Source organism: Pleurodeles waltl, chromosome 12 (genome assembly GCF_031143425.1).
Source record: "Pleurodeles waltl isolate 20211129_DDA chromosome 12, aPleWal1.hap1.20221129, whole genome shotgun sequence".
Classification (NCBI taxonomy): Eukaryota; Metazoa; Chordata; class Amphibia; order Caudata; family Salamandridae; genus Pleurodeles; species Pleurodeles waltl.
In genome coordinates, this window is record NC_090451.1 from 224,435,321 (window position 1) to 224,460,705 (window position 25,385).

At 43.1% G+C, this 25,385-nt stretch overlaps 1 protein-coding gene across 1 annotated transcript in view; it reads right to left on the bottom strand.

The window, feature by feature from the left end:
- The window catches only part of PSMD7 (proteasome 26S subunit, non-ATPase 7), a 36,500-nt gene extending 11,326 nt beyond the window's left edge, over nucleotides 1-25,174 (bottom strand). The window contains exons 1-3 of the mRNA XM_069217032.1: nucleotides 24,972-25,174; nucleotides 13,393-13,484; nucleotides 12,168-12,260 (exon numbers count right to left, since the gene is read on the bottom strand). Coding sequence (XP_069073133.1) covers nucleotides 12,168-12,260; nucleotides 13,393-13,484; nucleotides 24,972-25,045 — 259 coding nt within the window. The 5' untranslated portion in view covers nucleotides 25,046-25,174. The remainder of the gene's footprint in view (nucleotides 1-12,167; nucleotides 12,261-13,392; nucleotides 13,485-24,971) is intronic.
- Nucleotides 25,175-25,385: the final 211 nt, after the last annotated feature.

Below are 25,385 nucleotides of genomic sequence, written 5' to 3' on the forward strand. Positions count from 1 at the left end.
GAAGTAATACATTCTTTTTTTGTTTTTTTCAGTGTTTTCAGAGAATCTGCAGAATTGGAGAAGAAGCGAAGGTAAGGTGACGACATTTCCTGTTGTACACAACAAACATACCAACAAGCAATTTTGTGACTATCTGCCTTCTACGTAGGATAGTAATTTAGAGGGACAGTTTAGCCAGTTGCAGAGATGGCGTCTCGTTGGATGACTGCTGATCAAGCCCTAGCTCGGGTTATGGAGGACAGTTCTGATGTAGGCTCAGAGACTGAGACAGCAGACACTGAGACAGCATCTGAGGGAGAGGACAATGGGGCAGATTCTGGGAGTGATTTTTCAGTCGGCGGAGTCCCATCTGACGACACCTCTTCCAGTGAGTCTGAAGGAGACAATGACGACATCCGTGCTGTCCCTTCGCAAGCACATTCTGGGCAGCGGGACCACATTGGGTTAGCCGAACCCAGAGAGCACGTGCTTGCTGCCGCAAGCACAGAACGAGTGCTCTCTTGGCAGCCCCCCTGTTTGGTTCAGCCCCAAATTCCACCTTTTACTGGTGACGCTGGATGTAAAGTCGATACAGCTAACTTTTTGCCAGTCGACTACATCTATCTGTTTTTGGATGTTGACTTTCTTCAGAAAGTTGTGCAGCAAACAAATTTGCGTGCAGACCAATTTCTGAGGGAGCGCGGAGGCACTCTAGGGCCCCGTTCTAGGGCACGCCAGTGGACTCCCACTTCGCTGGCGGAGTTGAAGATATTTTTGGGCCTTACCCTCAAAATGGGGTTAGTACAGAAACCCACCTTGCAGTCCTACTGGACGACTCGCACGGTTTGGGTAACTCCCATCTTCGCACCATACATGAGCAGAGATCGTTTTTTGCTACTGCAGCGCATGCTGCATTTCAATGACAATTCTGCTGCATTGCCCCGGGACCATCCAGATCATGACAGGTTGTTCAAAATTCGGCCTGTCGTGGAACATTTGTCTGCCAGGTTTCCAGAGATCTATACTCCTGGAAAGAATATAGCAGTCGATGAGTCCTTGATCCTGTACAAAGGACGGCTGCTTTTCAGACAGTACATTGCGAGCAAAAGAGCTCGCTATGGCATAAAGCTGTACATGCTGTGTGAGAGCTCTACTGGCTATGTGTACAGCCTGAGAGTGTATACAGGGAAGGATTCTACCCTAAACCCTGTAGGTTGCCCTCCCACGTTAGGGGTCACAGGTAAGATTGTATGGGAACTTGTCCATCCACTTCTTCACAAAGGTTATAACCTTTATGTGGACAATTTCTATACAGGAGTAGAGCTGTTCAGTGAGCTCTACAAAGCTGGCACTGTGGCCTGCGGTACAGTTCGTTGTAACCGCAAAGGATTCCCGCGGGAGCTTGTTTGCAAGAAGCTCCAGAAATCACAGAGTACTGCATTGCGTTCTAACGAACTGCTCGCAGTCAAGTTCCTAGATAGACGTGATGTATACGTGCTCACTACAATTCATGATGAGAGCACTTCTCCCATCACGGTTTGGGGTCAGATGGCCGAAGTCCACAAGCCCATCTGTATACTTGATTACAATAAGTACATGGGTGGAGTGGACAAGAACGACCAGGTTCTTCAACCATACAATGCGTGTCGTAAAACTCGCAATTGGTACAAGAAACTGTTTACCCACCTGATTCAGATGGCAACATATAATGCGTATGTTGTTTACCGTCAGACAACAACAGGAAGACTCATGACTTTCCTTGACTTCCAGTTGTCTGTAATTGAAAGCCTCACTGCTGTTACTGAAGAAGCAGCAGCCTCCACCTCATATGTTCTGGAGGATGTGGCAAGGCTGCAGGAGCGACACTTTGCTGATCGCATACCTAAAACACCCAAAAAGGATCGCCCATGTCGTCGCTGTAAAGTGTGCTCAAAGCATGGAAAGCGGCAGGAGAGTCGGTATTACTGTCCCCAGTGTCCATCACAACCAGGCCTCTGTATCCCTACTTGCTTTACGTTGTATCATACTAAAGCAAAGTTCTGGGAAATCGACTGAGGTTGAGCTGCTGTTGGGTAATCCTTTCAGTGGCAGTGCATGGATACCGAACGTCCATGGGCCACTGCTTCGTTAGGCAAGGAGCCACAGAATTTTACTTCATCATGGACTTCCTTTTGGCGTGGTCGGTGTTCTGTTCAATTAACATGCATTTTCTTCCCCCTACTGCATATACTAGTAGACAGAACATATGCCACATTGCCACGGAGTACCCTTTCTTCACCTGCATGTCTTCCTTACTTTCAACAGTAGATATGCTCTCTCAGTTCGAGAAATCACTTTGTAGGGCATACTTGGAAGCCCCCAACTTGCTTCCACAAACTAGTATAGGTTCACTTGGCTATTATACAGGATTAGCCAGGACTCTGATGAGAACAGAGACATGGATGGGTAAGGAAAGCTTATGGTAGGAGTGCCTTCACAGGGTTATTGCACAGGTAGAAGGCAGATAGTAAAGGTAGTACAGATGTACATCATCTACACCTATGGATTCAAACCCATTGGTGCCATCCCAGCACTAAAGGAGAATGACTTGTATAGGTCAGTGTTTGACCTGCTTTTCATGTTCATCCTCCATCAGAACTTAGTAGATGTTCAGTTTGCTGTATAAGTGCATTATAGTCACATCACTGCACATAATGTTGGCTGGGACATATGCTACGTTCTCATGGACTCCCCTATGTACCAAACACTACCCTTTTCCATAGCCTATGACCTTCTCTTTAGGGAACATCATGAGAAATCCCCAGCATGTCTCCCTTAGTTTCAAAGGTAGATATGCTCACTCAGTTCGAGGAATCGCTTTGTACGGCATACACGGACACCCCCAACTTGCATCCACAAACTGGAAGGAGTTGGATTTAGCACAGAGATTGCGCTAAAGGCGCATGAAAAACATGTCTTCCTGAGCCTCAGGTGGCTGTCACAGGAGTCATTAGTAAAGGTTTGTTACGCATGCATTTGGTAATGTTAAGGAAGAAGGAGGCAGTTACTTGACAGGTGGTAAAATGTAGTCAAACTTAATCCGTTCTGTGGCGTGTGAATGTGATGGGCCCTTGTCTGGCAGCGGTAAGTTAATGTGAGTGGAGTGATTGATTGGATTGGGCCCGTGGCTGGCGATATGAAAGGGTTGTTTGTTGTGCGTGAATGGCGTGTGAATGGACCATAAAGAGGTTGGTGCCTGGACGCGGCTTTATGGCCCACCTTCAGAAGGCTTGGTTTCAACATTCAGATACTTTGATAAGTAATCATGCTTTAAAACCATAATTTCTGGAGGTGCTAAAACCAACCAGTGTGAGTGGTGGGTTAACTTTAACAAACTAGTACCAGGGGAGACCAAGGGTGCAGGACTTGCATGGCTTTCACCAGTTTTCCTTCACCCAGAATCCCCTTGAAATTACATTATGTGCTTAAAAAACACATTTTCCTTGCATTCCAATGAGCAGAAGTCCAGGGATCTGCAGGTATCCTCAAAATTCCTACCACCCAGTGTTTCCCCACTTGTCCTGATAAAAACACAACCCCGCTTGTGTGCCTGCGCCTAGTGCCTGCTTCAGGAATGAATCACTCCAGGGTTAACAGTAGACCTCAAGCAAGGACTACCATTGACCCTTGTGTGATCCATTCCTGTCGCGGGCGCTAGGCCTACCCACACAAGTGAGGTATCGTTTTTATCGGGAGACTTGGGGGGACGCTGGGTGGAAGGAAATTTGAGGCTCCTCTCAGATTCCAGAACTTTCAATCATCGAAATGTGAGGAAAACTTGTTTTTTTAGCCACTTTTTGAGGTTTGCAAAGGATTCTGGGTAACAGAACCTGGTCAGAGCCCCGCGAGTCACCCCATCTTGGATTCCCATAGGTCTCTAGTTTTCAAAAATGTACAGGTTTGGTAGGTTTCCCTAGGTGCCGGCTGAGCTAGAGGCCAAAATCTACAGGTAGGCACTTTGCAAAAAACAGCTCTGTTTTCTGTGATGTGTCCACGTTGTGTTTTGGGGCATTTCCTGTCGCGGGCGCTAAGCCTACCCACACAAGTGAGGTATCATTTTTATCGGGAGACTTGGGGGGACGCTGGGTGGAAGGAAATTTGAGGCTCCTCTCAGATTCCAGAACTTTCTGTCATCGAAATGTGAGGAAAACTTGTTTTTTTAGCCACTTTGTGAGGTTTGCAAAGGATTCTGGGTAACAGAACCTGGTCAGAGCCCCGCGAGTCACCCCATCTTGGATTCCCCTAGGTCTCTAGTTTTCAAAAATGTACAGGTTTGGTAGGTTTCCCTATGTGCCGGCTGAGCTAGAAGCCATAATCTACAGGTAGGCACTTTGCAAAAAACAGCTCTGTTTTCTGTGATGTGTCCACGTTGTGTTTTGGGGCATTTCCTGTCGCGGGCGCTAGGCCTACCCACACAAGTGAGGTATCATTTTTATCGGGAGACTTGGGGGGACGCTGGGTGGAAGGAAATTTGAGGCTCCTCTCAGATTCCAGAACTTTCTGTCATCGAAATGTGAGGAAAACTTGTTTTTTTAGCCACTTTGAGGTTTGCAAAGGATTCTGGGTAACAGAACCTGGTCAAAGCCCCGCGAGTCACCCCATCTTGGATTCCCCTAGGTCTCTAGTTTTCAAAAATGTACAGGTTTGGTAGGTTTCCCTAGGTGCCGGCTGAGCTAGAGGCCAAAATCTACATGTAGGCACTTTGCAAAAAACAGCTCTGTTTTCTGTGATGTGTCCACGTTGTGTTTTGGGGCATTTCCTGTCGCGGGCGCTAGGCCTACCCACACAAGTGAGGTATCATTTTTATCGGGAGACTTGGGGGGACGCTGGGTGGAAGGAAATTTGAGGCTCCTCTCAGATTCCAGAACTTTCTGTCATCGAAATGTGAGGAAAACTTGTTTTTTTAGCCACTTTTTGAGGTTTGCAAAGGATTCTGGGTAACAGAACCTGGTCAGAGCCCCGCGAGTCACCCCATCTTGGATTCCCCTAGGTCTCTAGTTTTCAAAAATGTACAGGTTTGGTAGGTTTCCCTATGTGCCGGCTGAGCTAGAGGCCATAATCTACAGGTAGGCACTTTGCAAAAAACAGCTCTGTATTTTGTCAAAAAATGGGATGTGTCCACGTTGTGTTTTGGGGCATTTCCTGTCGCGGGCGCTAGGCCTACCCACACAAGTGAGGTATCCTTTTTATCGGGAGACTTGGGGGAACATAGAATAGCAAAACAAGTGTTATTGCCCCTTATCTTTCTCTACATTTTTTCCTTCCAAATATAAGAGTGTGTGTAAAAAAGACGTCTATTTGAGAAATGCCCTGCAATTCACATGCTAGTATGGGCACCTCGGAATTCAGAGATGTGCAAATAACCACTGCTCCTCAAAACCTTATCTTGATCCCATTTTGGAAATGCAAAGGTTTTCTTGATACCTCTTTTTCACTCTTGATATTTCAGCAAATGAATTGCTGTATACCCAGTATAGAATGAAAACCAACTGCAGGGTGCACCTCATTTATTGGCTCTGGGTACCTAGGGTTCTTGATGAACCTATAAGCCCTTTATATCCCCGCAACCAGAAGAGTCCAGCAGACAAAACGGTATATTGCTTTCAGAAATCTGACATCGCAGGAAAAAGTTACAGAGTAAAACATAAAGAAAAATGGCTGTTGTTTTCAGCTCAATTTCAATATTTTTTTATTTCAGCTGTTATTTTCTGTAGGAAAACCTTGTAGGATCTACACAAATGACCCCTTGCTGAATTCAGAATTTTGTCTAGTTTTCAGAAATGTTTAGCTTTCCGGGATCCAGCATTGGTTTCACACCCATTCCTGTCACTAACTGGAAGGAGGTTGAAAGCACCAAAAATAGTAAAAATGGGGTATGTCCCAGTAAAATGCCAAATTTGTGTTGGAAAATGTGGTTTTCCGATTCAAGTCTGCCCGTTCCTGAAAGGTGGGAAGATAGTGATTTCAGCACCAGAAACCCTTTGTTGATGGCATTTTCAGGGAAAAAACCACAAGCCTTCTTCGGCTGCCCTTTTTTCCCATTTTTTTGGAAAAAACGAAATTTTCACTGTATTTTGGCTATTTTCTTGGTCTCCTCCAGGGGAAACCACAAACTCTGGGTACCATTAGAATCCCTAGGATGTTGGAAAAAAAGGACGCACATTTGGCGTGGTTAGCTTATGTGGACAAAAAGTTATGAAGCCCTAAGCGCGAACTACCCCAAATAGCCAAAAAAGGGCTCAGCACTGGGGGGGAAAAGGCCCAGCAGCTAAGAGGTTAAGGAAAACGGGCTGCATTACAAAAAAAAACTGCTTTATTGAAAAGCAGTCACAGACATGGTGGTCTGCTGTCTCCAGCATGCCACCATTCGTGAGGGGGTCGCAAATTGCGACCCACCTCATGATTATTCATGATGTGGGCATTTGCGAAGCCCTTGCGAATCACAGATGGTGTCAAGGACACCATCCTACATTCGGATTTGCGACTCGCAATTTGCAGGTCACAAATCTGAACCTACCTACTTGTGGCCCCAAATTCTTAAAGAAAGTCACAAAAGTGCACCCATGGTATATGTCGTACCCCTATAAAATATTTGTGAACTGTATTTTAGCGTGGGTAAATACGATGTGTAGATTTGCTCATGTGAAAATCTATTGAGCATTTGCAAGTTCATTTTCCCTCCAGCCACTTTCTTCCCAACCCTGGAAGAAGTTCTAATTCTGCCATTGTCAGGAGTAAATGTCCAACCTTTCTTATTATGGGAAAATATTAGAGAGAAGCTAATAAAAATCTTTAAAACATTCAGGTTAGTAGGTTTGCAGACTCAAAGGCATTCCAGCCCTGGAACTATTGCTTACTGCTTCCTCCAGCCCCAGTATGCAGATCTGCAGAAAGGTGGCAAAATAAGGAAATTGCTACAGTAGGGATTGAAACTCCAAGTATTCAAGCCCTACTATGGTAGTAGCCCTGGCATAATCAGAGAGGCTATTAATTGCTGCCGTAATTTGTCGCCACACTACATGGCACCAAAGGGACAAGTAGATCTTTTTACAGGACAAGTAGATTTGAGAAGCAACCTGTCCCCTGGACAAGTAGATATTTTAATAAATTCCACACCCCTGCTACAAATAGTCCCAGCTTTTGGTTTGTTCAGCATCGATCCCCAAAAAATAAAAATAAAAATAAAGTTGAGCCAATGAGTGCTGTTTAATACAATGAATGCATCATGATGCGCGGCAGGCACGGTTACATATACCTGTGCATGACGTGGTGGCTATTTTATTTCTATTTACTGTTCCAGGTTTGTGGACACCACTGGAGCAGCAAATTAAATAAGTGCATAAATAAAAAGGTGCGCAAATGCACGTTTTAAGAAAAGAGCAGTATGGCCGTAAAATCCAGCTTCCAGACTCTCCTGAAAAGACAAAAAACATGACTGGGGCGGCGGCTTGGTGGGGGAAGAGCAATAGTGGCAACGACAAACAGATTGGCAGGTCTTTAAAAAACAAATAAGAATAATAAAACAAATAAGTAATAAATGAAAAGCGGATGAAAGGGGAAGAATGGAGGAAGCAGGAGGAGCCAGGATAGAAGATGAACAAAGAGGGCGCAAGGTATAAATTGGGAAGCAGCACATAGGGGAGAGGGCAAGAAAACTACACTTCCATGGGATGCCAATAGAAAAGAAGAACATCTGTTTCCTGAATGCAAGCAGAGGAGGGACACAGAGAATAACAAGCATTTGCAATGCAATAGGGTCTCGCATTTCTCAGAGTTACAGCTATTAGCAGTTGTAAACTCCCAACCGGACTTTTGTTGCCACATTAAATGCAAAAAAAGAGCGCGACCGCGCTGCTACAGTTCACTCTTAGTGAAACCTATTGGCAAAAATGCAATTAACTATGTAACAGGGTCGATGTCATGCAAAGCGCTGGACTTCTGCCAAGCGAGATCGCGCTGACAAAAAAAGATAAAAAGTGGTCCACAAACCTGACGGGAAACAGCGAGCCTCACATGTTTTCAGTACTTGGTTGCTGTGCTTGAGGAGGGCTAACCACCGGAGAAGGCATGACGTATGCGTGCCTTCCACTAATGAAAGCAAGCAGATCTTGAAAAGCAAGCCCACGAACCAATGAAAGACACTGACATGACATGGATGGGGCTCTAAGCCCTTTTCTAAGCATCTCGCAAGCAAAACGTATGCAACGCAGGCTCGACCCTAAAAAGTAGTGAAATTAGACAGACAAGAAAGCCATCAAGTCCGCAGAGAGCAAGAGGCTGCCCAAAAGCCCACTGAACGTATATTTTAAAAAAGTGTTAAAACTGTCTATATGAGAGACCTTCAAAGAGATCAAGTTGTATGTACATGTATTAAAAACACATCACCTTGGAACGCACTAAGGTCTGCTTTGTAGTGCTGAATCACTTCCATTATCGCACAGCATAGCACCAGCCCTATTAAGTTGGCAGCTACTCTAGTAACCAAGCATAATACAATACAGAAAAGATAAACCACTCATAAACAAGCAATTACCACCATCATCAATGCAAAATAGAACAAGCATTTGCAATGCAATAGGTCTTGCATTTGCTTGAGTTAGAACTATTGGCGTTAGTAAATTCATAACTGGACTTTTCTTGCCACATAAATTGGTCAACCCAGACTCGAAATATGTGGCAGGAAAACACAAAATTATAAGTGGCCCTGCATATAACTAAAGTACTTCCATTTACTTTCTTTATCTGCAGCCAAAAATGAAAATGTTGCCATTTATCATCATAATTTAAATCTGCCATGCTAATTCCAATAGAATACCACTTTCACCACCCCACCATGGGTGGCTAACACAAGGCCCTTAAAACACAAACTACTCCCACTGTAAAACAAAAGTTCCAGCCTTGAGAGAGCTTAAACAGACACTGAATGGTAGGAGGGTTATTTTGGGGTCTCCACTAACCTAGTGTGGGGACCTAGAGATAATGTAGACAGAAAGAGCACGCTGTAGTGAACGTTTTGTTGGTGGTTCCATTGTCCTAGGAACACCACAATATGAGTTACGAGCAGAAATGTTCTCTAAAAGTAATGGCCTGCAAAGTATTATCTGGCGAGTTTCCTGAGCGTAGTAAATATTGCAGCATCGACTTTCCTGATGTGTCGACTATCCTGATGTGTCAGCAGAGCCACTTTGAGGATTTCTGTGTTTTGTTACGTAAAGCATTTATTAATTACAAGTGTTTTTGTGAAAGCGTGAAGGGGAGAGCCAAAAGAAATAACTCTGATTAGGGAACAGTGTGAACAATGTGACCACCGCTTCAATACCACTGATTGAGTTCGCACTGTGAGCGCCATGAAGCAAGAAATGGAGAAACAAAAGAAGAAAAAATATATAGTTTGCCCATGTTGAAGTATATTGGCATCGTGCTATAAACCATGTAACAGTCTCAGTCTGCAAGGTAGTAACAAAACCGCCCCAAGGTGGGACAAACGTAAAGCAATTACCAATGACATCAAGCGATTTTTTAAAGGCAAGCCCACAAACAAGTGAAAGTGATGGGCATGAGATGGGAGTGGTTAAAAGCCAACAGAATACTTACAACAGGTCGAAATGTGCTTGCGCACTCAACCTAAAAAGGTGGGAAGTAAACACATTACATTGCTTACAGCAAGCCTACCAATTGAAGAAGTTCAAGACAGGTCGGAAAGCCACACTGTTACAGAAAAATGTTCCAATGCCGGATTAAAACTCAAGATTCAGACTGCTCAGATGGCCATAGTTCTATCAAGTGATATGTAACAGACCTCTCAAAGTACTTCAAATAAGGCTAAGGGGCAGCCTTACTGTTCTGCAGGCATACAAAGTAGTGGATCATGACATCTTGATGCACTAGTTACACGTATGCACAGTGATCACAGGCATAGCCATTAAATAAAAATGTCTCTGATCTACAAAGCAGCCCAAAATAAACACGTTTAGGAAGGTAGCTTGAAAGTAATCTTGCAGGTCAGCTTGAGTAGCTAATTTTTTTAAGACTCCCACAAAAAGAGAACACCACTTTGTGCATTAAACACTTAATGGGGTCATTTGCTGTGACCCACACACATCTGAAGCCTGCAAAGCCAACACGGCCTTTCACATTTCCCAGGTCGATAACTGGAGTTTTAATAAATTTGGCAATCCTGCGGGCTGCTAAAGGAACTTAGGAGCCGGAGCAAGTGCCAATGATGGGCTGCGGCAAAGCCCTGCAATTCAGTAATACTTTCCAAGAAGAAAAGCAGCACAACCAGCAGTGTGACCTCCACACTGCTTTACTTCTCACAAAAAAACGGCGATCATGTCAACATGTTTCGGCATACATGCCTTGTGCACAACATGGTCACATGACCTGGTACAACTTCCTTTAGCCAAATAATTGCACTTAACAGAAACCAGACATTTCACCCTGTGTTACCAAGTTTACATTTTTCTTTAAAAAATTAATCAGCATTGTGGTCAATTCTTTTAAATAACTTATGCATGAATGCTTTATTGAACAGTTTAAATGTCCGACAAATCATGCTTCAGTGGGCTTGTAACCTGTTAAGTGTGTCTGCATTTTAATATTGCATTCATGTCAAAACATGTTGGTTATTTTAAACCCAAGGGCATGTGTCACAAGAGTAAGCTATGCACATTTTATAACCATTACTAGATAAGTGGTTACATTCAAGAATAAAAAAAACACCTCCCATTTGCATCAGCAAGTATACATATAGAATTCTTTTTTACTGAAAAAATAAAGGCTAAAGACAATCAATCAATCAGGGATTTGTAAAGCGCACTACTCACCCGGAAGGTAGTTAATAGTTTGGTGAAAATGTCAACATTACATTTTAAACTCCAAAAACAATGAAAATCACCAGTTATTAGTTACCTTAAGTAACAAACTAGTGCCCTCGCCACATACAGTGTAGTCATCAATTATGTCATTTCAGATGTTGCACTGATGTTATCAATGAGGTCATAGTACATCATGAGGGATGTACTATGTGAGGTAATAAGCAGTGCATGGCTTGGGTACGAGTTAAAGATAATCCAGTTAACTATAACATGTGAATCTAGTGGTCTTTTGAGTTAAACACCACACAATTACAGAGGTGCCCACACTAAGCATCTCCCTAGTACCTCAGTACTGGGATTTTTTTTTATTGAAAACCAGGGCGGTATCCTTCTGCCCCTCTCCCCCCAAAAGGTCAGCGTACACCTACCCTGCTCTTATTCCTTGTTTTGATTTGGTTTAGGTGTCAAGGGGACAGAGTCCCAAAGTCATTAAATGGCAGCCTATCTTTCTCTTCATGTTACGGTCAGCCAATCAGATCAAGTGTTTTGAGCTTCTGGTACTCTGCTGTAGCACTCGGGTGGAAGACCCTTTTTATCCCAGAAAATGTTGTGGTCACACACACACACACCACCGTCCCTCCCCCCCCCCCTTACTTTGTAACAACAAGTAGAGGACCACATTCCAGTCCAACTGCATGAGAAAACCCACTTGCAAATCAAGTTAGAAACCCAGGGAGTTTGTTTCCCTAGAACACTAATCAGGAACGGCAGACACTTAAGCACTCAACTAGCCTGTAGTACCTAGGCAATCTTCAAAAATATCGAAATAGTTATTCAGTAGGTTTCTTTACTGTTCACCAATACGTCAAATAATATTGCCATACGACAGGAAGGGCGAGGGTAACATGGGATGATTTTAGAGGAACTTGTAACAATCCATGTAGTGGGCAGGTGATCAAACAGGAAATTCAGATGGTGGCTGCTGTAATAGTCTTGTTTGCAAGGTTGTTATTCATGGCAAAGCAAAACCTTGAACATTTTTGTAAAAGGATTTGTATGCAGAAGACTATTGAACAGCAACAATGGTTCTTCTGAGTACAGGCAGAGGAGTATTTAAAGTTTGGTGCACGGTCTACATTTCAGTAGGCTTTTACCACCGTGGCACTGAAAATCCTCTAAGCCCCTGCCAGCTGTTATTTTGGCTGTTTTAAACTAAGAGCATCAACAACTCGGGTGCTTAGAGATTTTCAAATGCAAATTCCCAGAAAAGGTTTGTATATATTCGCTTCTGAGTCCTTTGACCACCTCCCATCAAAAACGGTTAACACTCACCATTTACTTTCTTGAACATCCCATACATATTTTCCAGGTAGTCGTGGTCAAGGAACCACACAGAATCATCCTTCTCATCCTCGTCAAAAGGTACTGGAAAGAACAAGGGAGACTATATCAGTAAGCAAAAACAGAGGGTAACCTGATGTAAACAATCAGCGAGTGCATGGATACGCTTTACAAAGCAGCTGAATAGAAAGAATCAACATATAATACTAAAAAATGTTTCCAGTCAAACAGGTTGTGATGATTGCATACTATGTGGAGATAAGCCCTTGAGTTTTCAAATTATCACCAACACAACAGTTACGCACAAAGGTATTTAAGTAGAAGTACAACACAGAAAATGCTCCTCAAACCACTACCGTGAGAAACTATACACATCAAGAGCAGTGTCATGAGAAACCAGCCAAACAGAAATAGTCTTCATCATAAATATTATGCAGGTTAACGGAGGCCGTTGAGAAAGTAGTTGAAGGGGATGATGTTCACTCATTTCAGTCGACAGTCAAGGGGTGGCATGCAAAAATGCATACTGTACGGCTGAAGAGGGTGCCGCCTGTACAACCCAATACATACAAAAAATTGGGAAGAACAGGCCTTGTTGTAAATTATTAGGAGTGTAGCCCAGCTACGGATTCTAAGGTATATCACCCATTGTTCATATAGATAAGTGACCACAACTCAATGTCTGGCAAAATCACGTCTAACACAACAAATGCTAGCATTAAATTAAGCCTGTGACACCCTAGCTTGGTTGTGGGTAGGAAAGCAGGGGGAAGGAGAGAGTGTATGTGCGTGCATATTGAGAAAAACAAATGTTCATAGCATATGACAGTAATCTGAGCCACGCCATACTAATAACTACCTAGAGGTAACCTCACAATCACCTGTAATCAAGGACTTGTGTGTTTGTCTAATTCTGGGCAACATCAATCAGCATTGCTTTGGGATTCGATAGAAAGGTCAAGCCAGACAGTTATGTGCAGAAGAACGTACATGAATAACGTGCATGGATCGAACTCACTCAAATACACCAGGATAACTATAAAGGTACGGGCCTCAAAACTGGACTGGCATGCTCGTGGTAAGGGATCTAGGCCAAACCCCTGGACATTTTGAATGGGTACCAATTACCTAGTGAGTAGCATGCCAACAAACAGAAGAGAAAGGGACACAGATGCAAAAGGCTGTTCAATGATTTTTTGAAGCATGTTAAACTCACCTGCAAAACTGTTGGACACATCTAGTATTTTCTTGTGCCAGGAGCCAAGCAGCACTCCAACAACTCGCTTCTGGTTTCCAACTTTCCCAATTCTAAATAGATTCAAGTACAAATTCATTATCACTACATCACACTGTAGAAGATATTAATGGTGCCAAAAACGAAAGAGCTGGCAGTAAGATAAGGCGGCTTCATTTAAGACATTTTTGCCGAACGCCTTGAACCGTCTGGGAGCAGGATATTTAAAAATCTAATCAATTATTTGATTATTTTGCATGCATCTTCACAAGCAGGGAAACCATAACTCAAGAAAAAGGACACAACTACTGAAAAAGTGTCCAAGTTGACAATTAAACCTTTTAAGTTTCAATAACCATACTGGAAAATCGGTTTTGGCTATATCAACTCTGCCCAAAATGAAGATTAAAGTGTAACATGAAATATTAGGTGAAATCTAACCATCAATATATTTGCAGTAAACATTGGTATCCGTCACATAGCTACAATACACACGGATAAAGCTTTAACATACACGCTAATATGGAGCACTCTATTGAGGGAAATCAACAAAATAAAAAAGGTACAACTCATTGTAAATTGCATTTTCCAACAATTAAGACCAATTGTTTTTGTCGTGGTTAGTATAAACACCTGAAAAAGAAAATATATATACAGTTCTGTGTTATGTGAAGGTGTAAATGGTCAAACGATTAAGCAATATTTTTCCTTCACACTGGCTTCTTAAATGTCCTTTTTTTCCCAATCTAGATGTAGCTGTTATGAATTCCTAGTTATCCAATATGTTTTTTTTTTTTAAAACTACCTTTTGGAAGTCATGTAAATGTTGAGAAGCTTCAACCTTTGGCAACACGTCCTGGTTCACAAGCCCACAACGAACAATGCAACCACAAAGTTAACTATCCACCCAAGTTTATTGTAGTGTGCAAATACATACCACATTTTAATTCTGATTTGCAGAATCAAGGTGCAGACATTTTTATATACTGGCAGTATTGCAATGTAAAATTATACATCTGCAAATTGGAAAAATGGCAAGTATGCACGCATTCTAGGGAGGCCCTACTGCAACAAAAAGTAAACACCGACAAATCCATTTGTTTGTTGCTAGTCACATTCCTCTTTGCAGGCAGGTTCCCATCTTGGAGAGACACACAGAAGTACTACAGTCACAGACAACTATTTAGTTGCTTTTAATGGTTGGAATAAAAGCGAAACACAACCAAAACCAATGTGGGTGCAGAAGTAGAGGTTCTTCACCCAGGTTAGACCCCCGAAAAGAAAAAAAATAAATGTGAAGTAGCAACACATGTACAATGCCTATTTGTGTTGAATTTTGTTTTCTGGCACTGTTCAGTTGTAAACATTATTTATACATAAATGTTACGCCTAGAAGTACTCCTGGAAAAACAATGACTGTGCCAATTTACAAAGCGTGCCTTTAGAATTCATTTAGCATGTCACAGAAGTGGAAGAGACATTCAAAACATAGGAAAATTCCGGGTGGAGTGAGATTCTAGCTTTTCCACCGTGCCCTTTTTTAATCATCTGTCATCTGAAAAATTAACAAGCATTGGCATGACCAATAGGTCTCCCATTTGGGACCTTATGGTTATTTAGTCATGCAGTACATTAGCATGGGTGCTACAACATCTACTGTTACTTTACATGCGACTGGTGAATGGCCAAACACACCCAAAACCAAAGCAGTGGCAAAGCTAATCGAGCTTGACAATCCGATCGATTAACGTGGTTCCCTAGTTTGGCTGCAGCAATATAAAATAAAAGTCCATGCCTGCAAGATAAATCTGAATTTTCACTGAACATTGAAAGAGCAGATGCTCTTATAAAAGGTGTTTTTCTCCTTACTTATGCGAACCGAAACTTGTGTGTCCTCTGTAACCAGACATCTATGAGCCCCCCCCCCACAGACCTGCTTGCCTATTTACCTTCCATTCTTGGGATATGAGGCATTTGCCAAGACTAAGTACCACCCTCAGAACCTCCGACCATACCATGCCACAGCATTACAAAATGAAAAAATAAAAATATATATATATCCGTTTCAACTGAGATGAGAGAAGATGACAATTTGTCTAAGGTCACACGATGTAGTTGATTTAGAAAGATAGAATTAAAATCCATGTTTCCTGTCTATGTAATAACTCCACAAGAATACCAGTATATACAGGGTACTGAAATCCCAGTTAGGCCTGTTTCCACACACATGCCAGCATATGGGCATAGATAAGTTCCAGATGAAGGGGAAAATTAAGTCAGGGAACTGAAGTTTTCCATTAACACACTCTATATCTATCTATCTATCTATATATATATATATATATATACACACACACAATGGCATGTGAAGCTGCAGATACACATGCTGTGCACTGTTCCTGCCATTGTTGACCGTATCACTTCACTACGAAGAGTTAGCGAAATAAAGGCGTTTACTATCCAAGAACCCTTTATACAAATACACAAAGTGGTTCTCCGTACAAATCCAAAATTTTTACCAAAAGTCATAACCCCGTTTCATCTAAGCCAAACAGTTGAACTCCCAGTCTTTTTTCCACAACCAGACTCAGTAGCTGAAAGGGCACTGCATACATTAGACATAAAAAGGACGCTAATGTATTACATAGACAGAACAAAAGCATTTCGTAAACCAAACAATTGTTCGTAGCTTTCCAAAAACCCCATGCAGGTAACCCTATATCCAAACAAGGCATAGCCAGATGGATAGTCAAATGCATTCAGACTCGTTACCTTAAAGCTAAAAGAGAATTACCTATTACACCAAGGGCACACTCCACTAGAAAGAAAGGTGCCACAATGGCTTTTTTTAGGTAATATACCAATGACAGAGATTTGTAAGGCAGCCACCTGGTCTACACCTCACACATTTACTAAGCATTACTGTGTATATGTGTTAGCAACACAACAAGCCACAGTAGGTCAGGCTGTATTAAGAACATTATTACAGACAACTTCAATTCCTACAGGCTGACCACCGCTTTTGGGAGGATTACTGCTTTGTAGTCTATGCACAGCATGTGTATCTGCAGCTACACATGCCATTGAACGGAAAATGTCACTTACCCAGTGTACATCTGTTCGTGGCATGTTGCGCTGCAGATTCACATGCGCCCTCCCACCTCCCCGGGAGCCTGTAGCCGTTTTAGTTGAATGTAAATTGTATATATGTAAATAATATTCCTTTACTAAACACTATGTACATACATATCTGCTTCATGGCATGGACATCTTTAATATCTTTACTTTACCAACTCCTACTTCACCCTATGCGGGGAAAACAATCTAAGATGGAGTCGACGCCCATGCGCAATGGAGCCGAAAGGGAGGAGTCACTCGGTCCTGTGACTCGAAAAGACTTCTTAGAAGAAAAACAACTTGTAACACTCTGAGCCCAACACTAGATGGAAGGAACAGTACACACACACATATATACACAAACATTCATACAAGAGAGAGTTGTCCTGAGCAAAAGAGCTTTCAGAGCAGCAGGCTGGAACATTGGCAGCAAAAACTATTTATTTTGAATTTGCCCACTGGGATAATGAACTGTGTTTTATTATTTTGTTTGGCTTCAGCAACCCACTTGGGATATAATTTTAAAATGTGCAGGACTACCTTTACCAGGATGCACTTTGCAGCTCACTTGAGGTCCACTGGGGCAAAACTAGTATTCAACGGATATCCGGTGCCTGCAATTAAATCTGCTGAGCAGCCAGGCAGTTGGCCTTTGAAAAACGAGGGAAATGTTTGTTCTCTGCTGAAGGAAGGGATTAACCCAGAAACACGTGTCCAGAGATGTTTGAAAATACAAGGCCTGAAATAATGAAAATGCCAAAGAATTCTCTGTAAGTTTTGGCGTAAATGGTCGGGGTTTGTCCAAAGTGAAGCGAAAGTGTTGCCTTGTAGATACTTCATCACACCTACCCCTTCCCCCAAGACACACACAAGCACCTGAAATCTAAAGAGAGATAGTGAGATTTAAAGGAGTGATTTAAAACAGTTACATCCATATTGTTGACCTGGGACACCATATCCCTAAAGCCACACTATATACCCAGACTAGGGAGAGCCCAGGTTTAAAAAAAAAAAAAAAAAGGCAGACCTGTGGCACCCGGATCCCTTTGCACACACTATGCACAGACTGGGGAGATCATATGGAGTCAAGGAATTCCTGTGGCACCTGGACACCTGCACACACAAACAACCTACAGACTGCACACATGGGATCTGCGCTACTCCCATAGGCGTCCAGTAGTCGGCTGAGGTAGGCGCATATGTTCCTAGCATGCTGGATGGCTTGCTGGCAGAGCTCCCAGTGGTGTGGGGTTGGTGGTCCAGTAGGGGCAGAGGCCATGCTGCCTTCCCACTAGCAGCCTGAAACTCCATCAGTGGCTGGACACCTATACACACTGGACAGAGAAAGAGGCTGCTGGAGCATTCCTGCACTTTTTATAGCGGGGCTATGAACTACCCGTAGCTCTCCCTCCACAGGTTGAACTCCTGCAGCTGTGATTAGTAGAGGCGGAGAGAGAGAGAGAGAGGGAGAGAAAGAGATGCAGCCAGGATCACTCCATGTACATGTGTGTCTGAACTCCAGGCTCACATTGTGTGCATCTGACAGAGAGGCACAGTAGTGCGTGTGTACCCTGTGAACCCATGAAAGCGAGTGCAGTGCTGAAACATGAAGTGCGGCACACATGTATATAAAAGTTTGACATGCGTCTGCCATGAAGTGTGACGGCAACAACAGGGGACGGGGTGGGGGGAGCAAAGACAGAATGCATAAGCAACAGCGGAAGAAAAGGGACGACCTCATCACGGTGTTAATGACGTCACTGCGCATGACATGTGGCTGCCATCTTAAATTGGGGCAATATACATAAAAAATTTAATGGTAGCGATTTTCTCTGCTCATCAGCAGCACATAAGGAAATCAATGTAAATAGCTGAGGTCACGATTGTCTTTGCGTTGCAGGGAGCGGAAAAAGGCACCATCAGAAAACAGCCTCTAACATTTGATGTTGGTCTTTGAACGCACAGCACATGTAATGAAACAAGAACATGACTTACAGCACTGTTTAAAGAAACAGACTGGAGCAACTGAAAACACCCAGCGCTCGTCAAATGCTCTTATACTAAGAAAAAAAGTAGTCCCTAAGCAGATGCTACAGTGGTACAAGTAGAAGGATACAAGTACTGGGGCGATACTCCAGGGGAGTGTACGACTGGAGAAAAGGAGGGACAAAGAGGAATGATTGACCACTAGCAGGCAATGTTTTTTAAGGACACTAAAACAAAAAAATGAAAAGCAAAGAGCCCACAAAGAAGTATATGCAAGAGGCCTTGAGTGCTCGACCTAAAAACTAGATTAAGGGACAAATTGACATTCAGACGATCCTTCTCAAAAAAACACTCGTTATCTACTGTACTGATGGCAAAGAGTATCTAAAGCTACCACAGTTTATTGTGACAACATCTACAGTCCTGCTAGGACAGTTAGTAAACCTTAGTCCCAAAGTGGACCTAGGTGATCAAAACAAGTATTGCCAAAGCCCATAGGTCTCACTTTTGAGCCTAGTGGTTTTGCTAATGCAGTTGCAGATGCTGTGCAGCATCAGCGAAAACCTAAATCGCCATTCGCACATGCTGGCCAGCATCAGTCATCCGCACCCAAAAATAAATAGTGATGGCATGACCACTGTGGCCGGTCACATAATTTTCTGAGTGCATGGAAACAGAACAATGGGTCCCAATTTTCTATTTTTTTTATTTGCAGATACAAGATGGTGGATGCTACTTGGATCAGTAAATACAAAAAATGAATTTTTTATTGCAAAATAAAAATACAAAAGCACTGCGGTTTAGGGATGCAACAGATGTGCAGGTAGATGGAGGGGAGGAAAAGCAAGGGCAAGGATGGCAGGAGCAATACAGAGGGTAGGAGAGTTTGGCAGGGAAGAAGTGCACAAGAGAGAAGCACACAAGGAACAGTACAAAATGGATGGGAAGGGAGTAAGAGATATGCACAAGGGAGAGATCAACATGGAGGAAGCGTGTTTGGGGCCTGAAGCATAAGAGATTTGGTGGGGGAGAGGCACACGATAGCGGGCCTGAAAAGCACATCCACTCCCTCATGAAATGCTTATACAAAAAATAAAAAAGCAGTTCTCTAAAAGTAAGCAGTGGAAGGATACAAGTTAGCCAAGTAAAATGATTGTAAAGAGACTCCGCTCCAGAAAGGGACAGACAAAAAGAGGAAGGGGACAGACAAAAAGAGGAAGGCAAGCTATTGAATAAGAAGCAAGCAAATGTTATGTTGATTTGTATAGCACTCTAATCACCCTTAAGGGTATCCAGGCGCCTCAGCAGGTGTGTAGGCCAAGTGATCCCCGTAGAGTAATTCAAAGAGCCAGAACTTCAGCTACTTAAAGAACTCCAGAAGTGAGGAGGCTCTGATAAGACTGACAATGAAGCCGACCAATGGTAAGCAAAGGGTGGGTTATAAGCTTACAATAGGTATTTCGTAACCACTCAGCTTGTAATAAAATGGCAACAAACTAGAAGTTTGTTTCAGATGCTTCTGTCTGATTGGAGCTAGTAACATTTAAATTATGTCACATGATCTACACAATGCATTATTTTCAGCCAATAATCTTTCTAACCTTCATTCTACAATCACTCTTTCCAGACCTTCGGTAGAGGCCAATGACAAATTCACCACATGGCTTTGACGAGAACTGGATAAGAATCTAAAATGGAAGAAAGCATTTAGACAAATCTGCAAATTAAAAACAAAAAGCGGCCAACTCACTCTGAACTCCCACTCAGGGTAGCTTAAGAAATCTCTGACAGCTCAATTTACAGGATTAAATGTTGACTATTCTTCAGGGCCAGTGATCATTTCAGGAAATCTCATACGCCACCTGTTTGCCAGATAGTGCCTGCAGTGGCATTTGTCCTCAAGCCATTTAAAAACTCTCTTTGTGTTAGTGGTATCACTGCACCTCCAAGACAGCGTAAATGGATCATAGAAGAGTGCTTGTCTCATTTCCAAACAAGCTGCTAAATGTATGGCTCTGGTCACACGTTTGTCTGATATCTGAGCACCCACAGATTAAGACTCTCTCATTAAAGGCTCTTCAGCGGGCTCGGTCATCAACTCCCACAAAACTTTCCTGGGACGTCTACTTACTGTACCCACGGTTTAGGTCGTTTCACTTAGGTATATTAAATAATTGACCTAACCAAGAGGTAGATTAACCTGGAGTCCTTTAGATATGTCTCCAGTGCAATTGTGAGAAATACTTCAGCTCTTCTATTTCTATAATATTTTCAGTCACGTGAGTTGTTGGGGTTCCCAAGATGGTTTGGCTCTTGTAATAACAACTCGCTGATCTCTCTACTTTTCAGGTTGACAAACATTATTGCCCCAGTGCCTACATGATGTTGTGGCTAGGCTCTCCACCGACACCTAATTTTGCCCACACATCCCCACCGTTATAAGTCGCTTACACCTGTTGTCAGTCCACCAGTGTATAAAATTAAAAAGTGCTATGGAGACTTTAGAAAGCTTTACCAGACATCTGCCCAGAACTGGGGCCAGTGGTCATCAGACATTGACTTTACACAGTTCAGGCCTTCTACGAAAGGTTACACTCCATTCCACAAATACAAAACCCCGGCTGCTATTCTACTTATTTACCGTGGTATGCCGGCAAACAAAACAACCCTTATATTCTCAATAAATTAGTTGCCTATTTGTCAGTCAAGCCTAGACATGTTGTTTAAGCTGTCGTATGACTGGAAGCGATTTGGTAAGGGAGCGTTTTATGACAAAGAAAGCAAAATAAATAACGGAATGAGGATTTCAGTGAGGGGGAAAAACGGAGGCCTTCGACAGCTTAATGAATGGATGTGGAATATCACTAGGCCAAAACCACAGTTCTCAAACCATTCACACACCATTTGCAGGAGAAATATTTACCGTCTTCCTTTCTACCTTCTGGGTCACCCTGTGACTTTCTTTCACTGCTTCAGCAACAAACCAGAAACCTAAACTGTGACTCAAGTGTGAACACTTGAATTATTGCTCAGTCTAAATCTTCTTTCAAAAGCAACACAGGTGTAATGAATTTTCCTTTGCACGCTTATCGACTCCATACATTGATTAACGCCGAACTGTAACGCCTAAACCCCCTCTCTGGGAGTACCAACTCCACCGAAACCAGCTAGTCACAACAACTTGTGACAGAATAATGCACAAGTAAAAAATTACACACACTTCAATCACAAGTTCACACATAAAAGATGTCTTCTAGGGTAACAATACAATGAAACTTACCTGCATCTCTGAGGAAACGTATGTGCTTGTTTTAAATACACACGCTTGCTTTCACCTGAAGCATCTTCTAGACATAACTTACTGCTTCATTATATATAAGGACTCCTCATCCCATACAAATAAGTTGCACTTTGATATTCCACGCTACCACTCAGCACAGCGAGGTAAACTAACAAGCCTGGAGGAAGTTGTGTTACAGTATTTCTATTAGTACAGCAGAACTTGCTATTAGTGCTTTTTGTACTACCGTAAATTGCCCTGTGATACGCTTCTGAGATTTTCAAAACAAACGAGAATCAGTAATCTGTCAATTTACGTTTCTAAAATTACGAAATGTGATATGTAACCTGCCTGGTACGAGGATGGGCATTTGAGTCAATTTGGATTAACTGCTTACAGATAGTACAACACATAAATCCACAAAATGGCTGTCACCCACTTCAAGTACTAGATATATAAAAAATAAAAAAAATGATAAAAGTTTACACACTTGCAACCAACTAAAACAACTCACGGCTGACACGGTAAAGAAAAGCTCAAGCTTTGAGCGACAAATCAACTACGGAAAGAAAGCCGCCACCGTCCTTCACTAAACCATAATGCCCCTTAAATGTTTTCGAAACACCGCTGGCCACTGTCAATTTACTGTATATTGTGATACATTTCCCCATTATACATTAAAGACAAACCACTCTGATGTACAATAAGGACGAGTCCCCTTTTCGGAAAAGAAAGCCCCACTCCGTTTAGCATACAAAATAACACAAATATTCACAACAGCACCACTTAGATGTTTAGTTTTTATTACATGCTACCTTTCCTTCACTGTGTATAAGAACCTTCAATCACTATGCCTTATTACAGTACCTTTTCTTTTCAACAAACTTTATATTTCACACATGCCTCCTCTCAGGATCCCCCACTCTCCGCCTTCAATCAATCAATCAATGCATTTATAGAGCGCGCTACTCACCCGAGAGGGTCTAAAGGCGCTGGGGATGGGGGTGGGTTACTGCTGCTCAAAAAGACATGTCTTGAGGCGCTTCCTGAAGGCAAGATGGTCCTGGGTAGTTCTTAGGTGTGCGGGGGAGGGAGTTCCATGCTTTGGCTGCCAGGTAGGTGAAGGATTTTCCTCCTGCGGTGGTTCTGCGGATACGTGGGACGGTGGCGAGGCTGGCTGAGCGAAGCTGACGGGTGGGCGTATAGAACGAGAGGCGGCTGTTGAGGTATTCAGGGCCCATGTTGTGGAGAGCTTTGTGTGCGTGGGTGAGGAGCCTGAAGGTGATCCTCTTGTTGACGGGGAGCCAGTGCAGGTGTTTCAGGTGGGCGGATATGTGGCTGTGGCGAGGGATGTCGAGGATGAGGCGTGCGGGGGCGTTCTGTATGCGTTGGACATTTCTGTAGCTTTGCGGTGGTCCCTGCGTATAGGGTGTTTCCGTAGTCCAGGCGGCTTGTGACGAGGGCATGGGTAACTGTCTTTCTGGTTTCGGCAGGGATCCATCGGAAGATTTTTCGTGGGGCATGCGTATGGTGTGGGAGCATGATGACGAGACGGCGTTGACTTGCTTGGTCATAGTGAGGAGGGGGTCCAGGATGAATCCGAGGTTGCATGCGTGGTCTGAGGGGGTTGGTGCGGTGCCCAGAGCCATGGGCCACCAGGAATCGTCCCAGGCGGAAGGGGATTGTCCGAGGATGAGGACCTCCGTCTTGTCTGAGTTCAGATTTAGGCGGCTGCGCTTCATCCATTCCGCGACGTCTTTCATTCCTTCCTGTAGGTTGATTTTGGCGGTGGTTGGGTCTTTGGTGAGGGAGAGTATCAGCTGGGTGTCGTAGGAGATGATGTTGATGTTGTGTTTGCGTGCGATGTCGGCGAGGGGGCTCATGTAGATATTGAAGAGGGTTGGGCTGAGCGAGGAACCTTCAATCAGTATTAGGAGGTACTGATGCTAAATTCAAGCCCTGGCCTAAGAAGTGCAGACTACCTTCATTATGATTTGACGAGTCCCTCTTTGTTAGCCCTGAGTTTCTGGCATACTTATGGCTGTGCCAGCAGTTGTAACGGACACCCCACAAAGCAGCCGAAAGAATGAAAAAAATCTGAAATAAAATGTCCTTTTCTCAAACTGAAATATGAGCCATCACGAAGCTGGACGAGTGATGTGTAACCTGGAAAAAGAGGAGAGAAATGAACTTGCTTGGAAAAGACATTAAATAGATGAATGCTCCTTAAAATCAATTCAACCAACTATAAACAAAAATGTACTCATACAGCGCCTATACTGAGGTCTAGTCCTCTTCTAAAGACTGCTCACGTGATTTTTACTAGTGGTTTGTACATAGTAGTCTGCAGATTGTACATTAACCAACAGGAAAGATTTACCCGACAACCTTTATGATTGTGCCTGTCCATTATCAAGCAGGTTTGATGGTGGAAATCCTCTGTGGCATACGAAAGGCACAGCAGGCATTTTAGTACATTGCATATATTAATTTGTAGTCTACTTAAGGACCATCTCCTATTTGGATTTTGTGAGTGTGTTACTGTTGGTTTGGGAATCTTTAGCAGATCTGATTAGTGAAGTATTATGGAAAAAGTGTGGACGAATTCACAAGCTTTTCTTCAAAACTGTCTGTGAAAGTTCCTATTGTTCAGAAAATAAAAGGTAATGGATGGGCTTTAAAAGAGATGAAAACATTCAAATGTCTAGCTTAAGGAGTGTAGCCTTATTGCTCACAGGTAGCAGAGTGCTTTTGTATTTCTTATTCAAAGTACGTCTTCTCACGATGAAATGCTGACTTGTATCATTTAGCAATGTAAAGTTGTGTACTGTTTTGCAGCACAGCGAATGATAATTGTTTGCTTGGTTTATGCCTTCTTTGCTCACAACCAAACATATTCGACAGAACAAGTCACTTATATCCAACCCAGCACATATATTCCATACATTTTATTATCACCGAACTCATAGTATCAAATATTTCTGTTTGTATGTGTATTTCTATAGAGTGAACCTAGCACGGTTTCCTCGCCGTGAAATCAACTCCCCCTGCTCAGCACGTCTTTCCTGCCATCCTCCTCCCTCGTCCGTTTGCCGTGCTGCCTTGTCGGCTATCCTCCCGAGTTTCCTATGGAGGGATGCCATGAGTCAGCGCTGAGCCAGGAGGTGCCGGGCCTCACCTGTTAAAGTGGTCCACAACGCTTAGAAGCACCAGCGGGTGCACCACCACCCTCTCCACGGCTAGATCCGGCATGGTGGGAACGAGGACCTGGATGAGTAAATAAGGAGCAAGAGCTGCAACCAGCCTATTCTACCGGCACCACACTGCAAGCAACAACAAGCCGATCAAAAGTCACTTCCGAAGTCAGAGCAGCCACACCGGAAGCTCTTCTCCAACCATGGGCGGAACCGTTTTAGCGAACAAAACAGAAGACGCCCTAACAGCTGCCAACCCTCCGTGGCCATAATCTAATGGTGGATTTCCGTTTCTATTGGTCCTTCTACCAAACACCGTACGACAAAAAGACGTTTTCGAATGAAATTTAAAAATTCGATTTAATAGTAAACACGATTAAGTTAAATCCGTGGAGTGC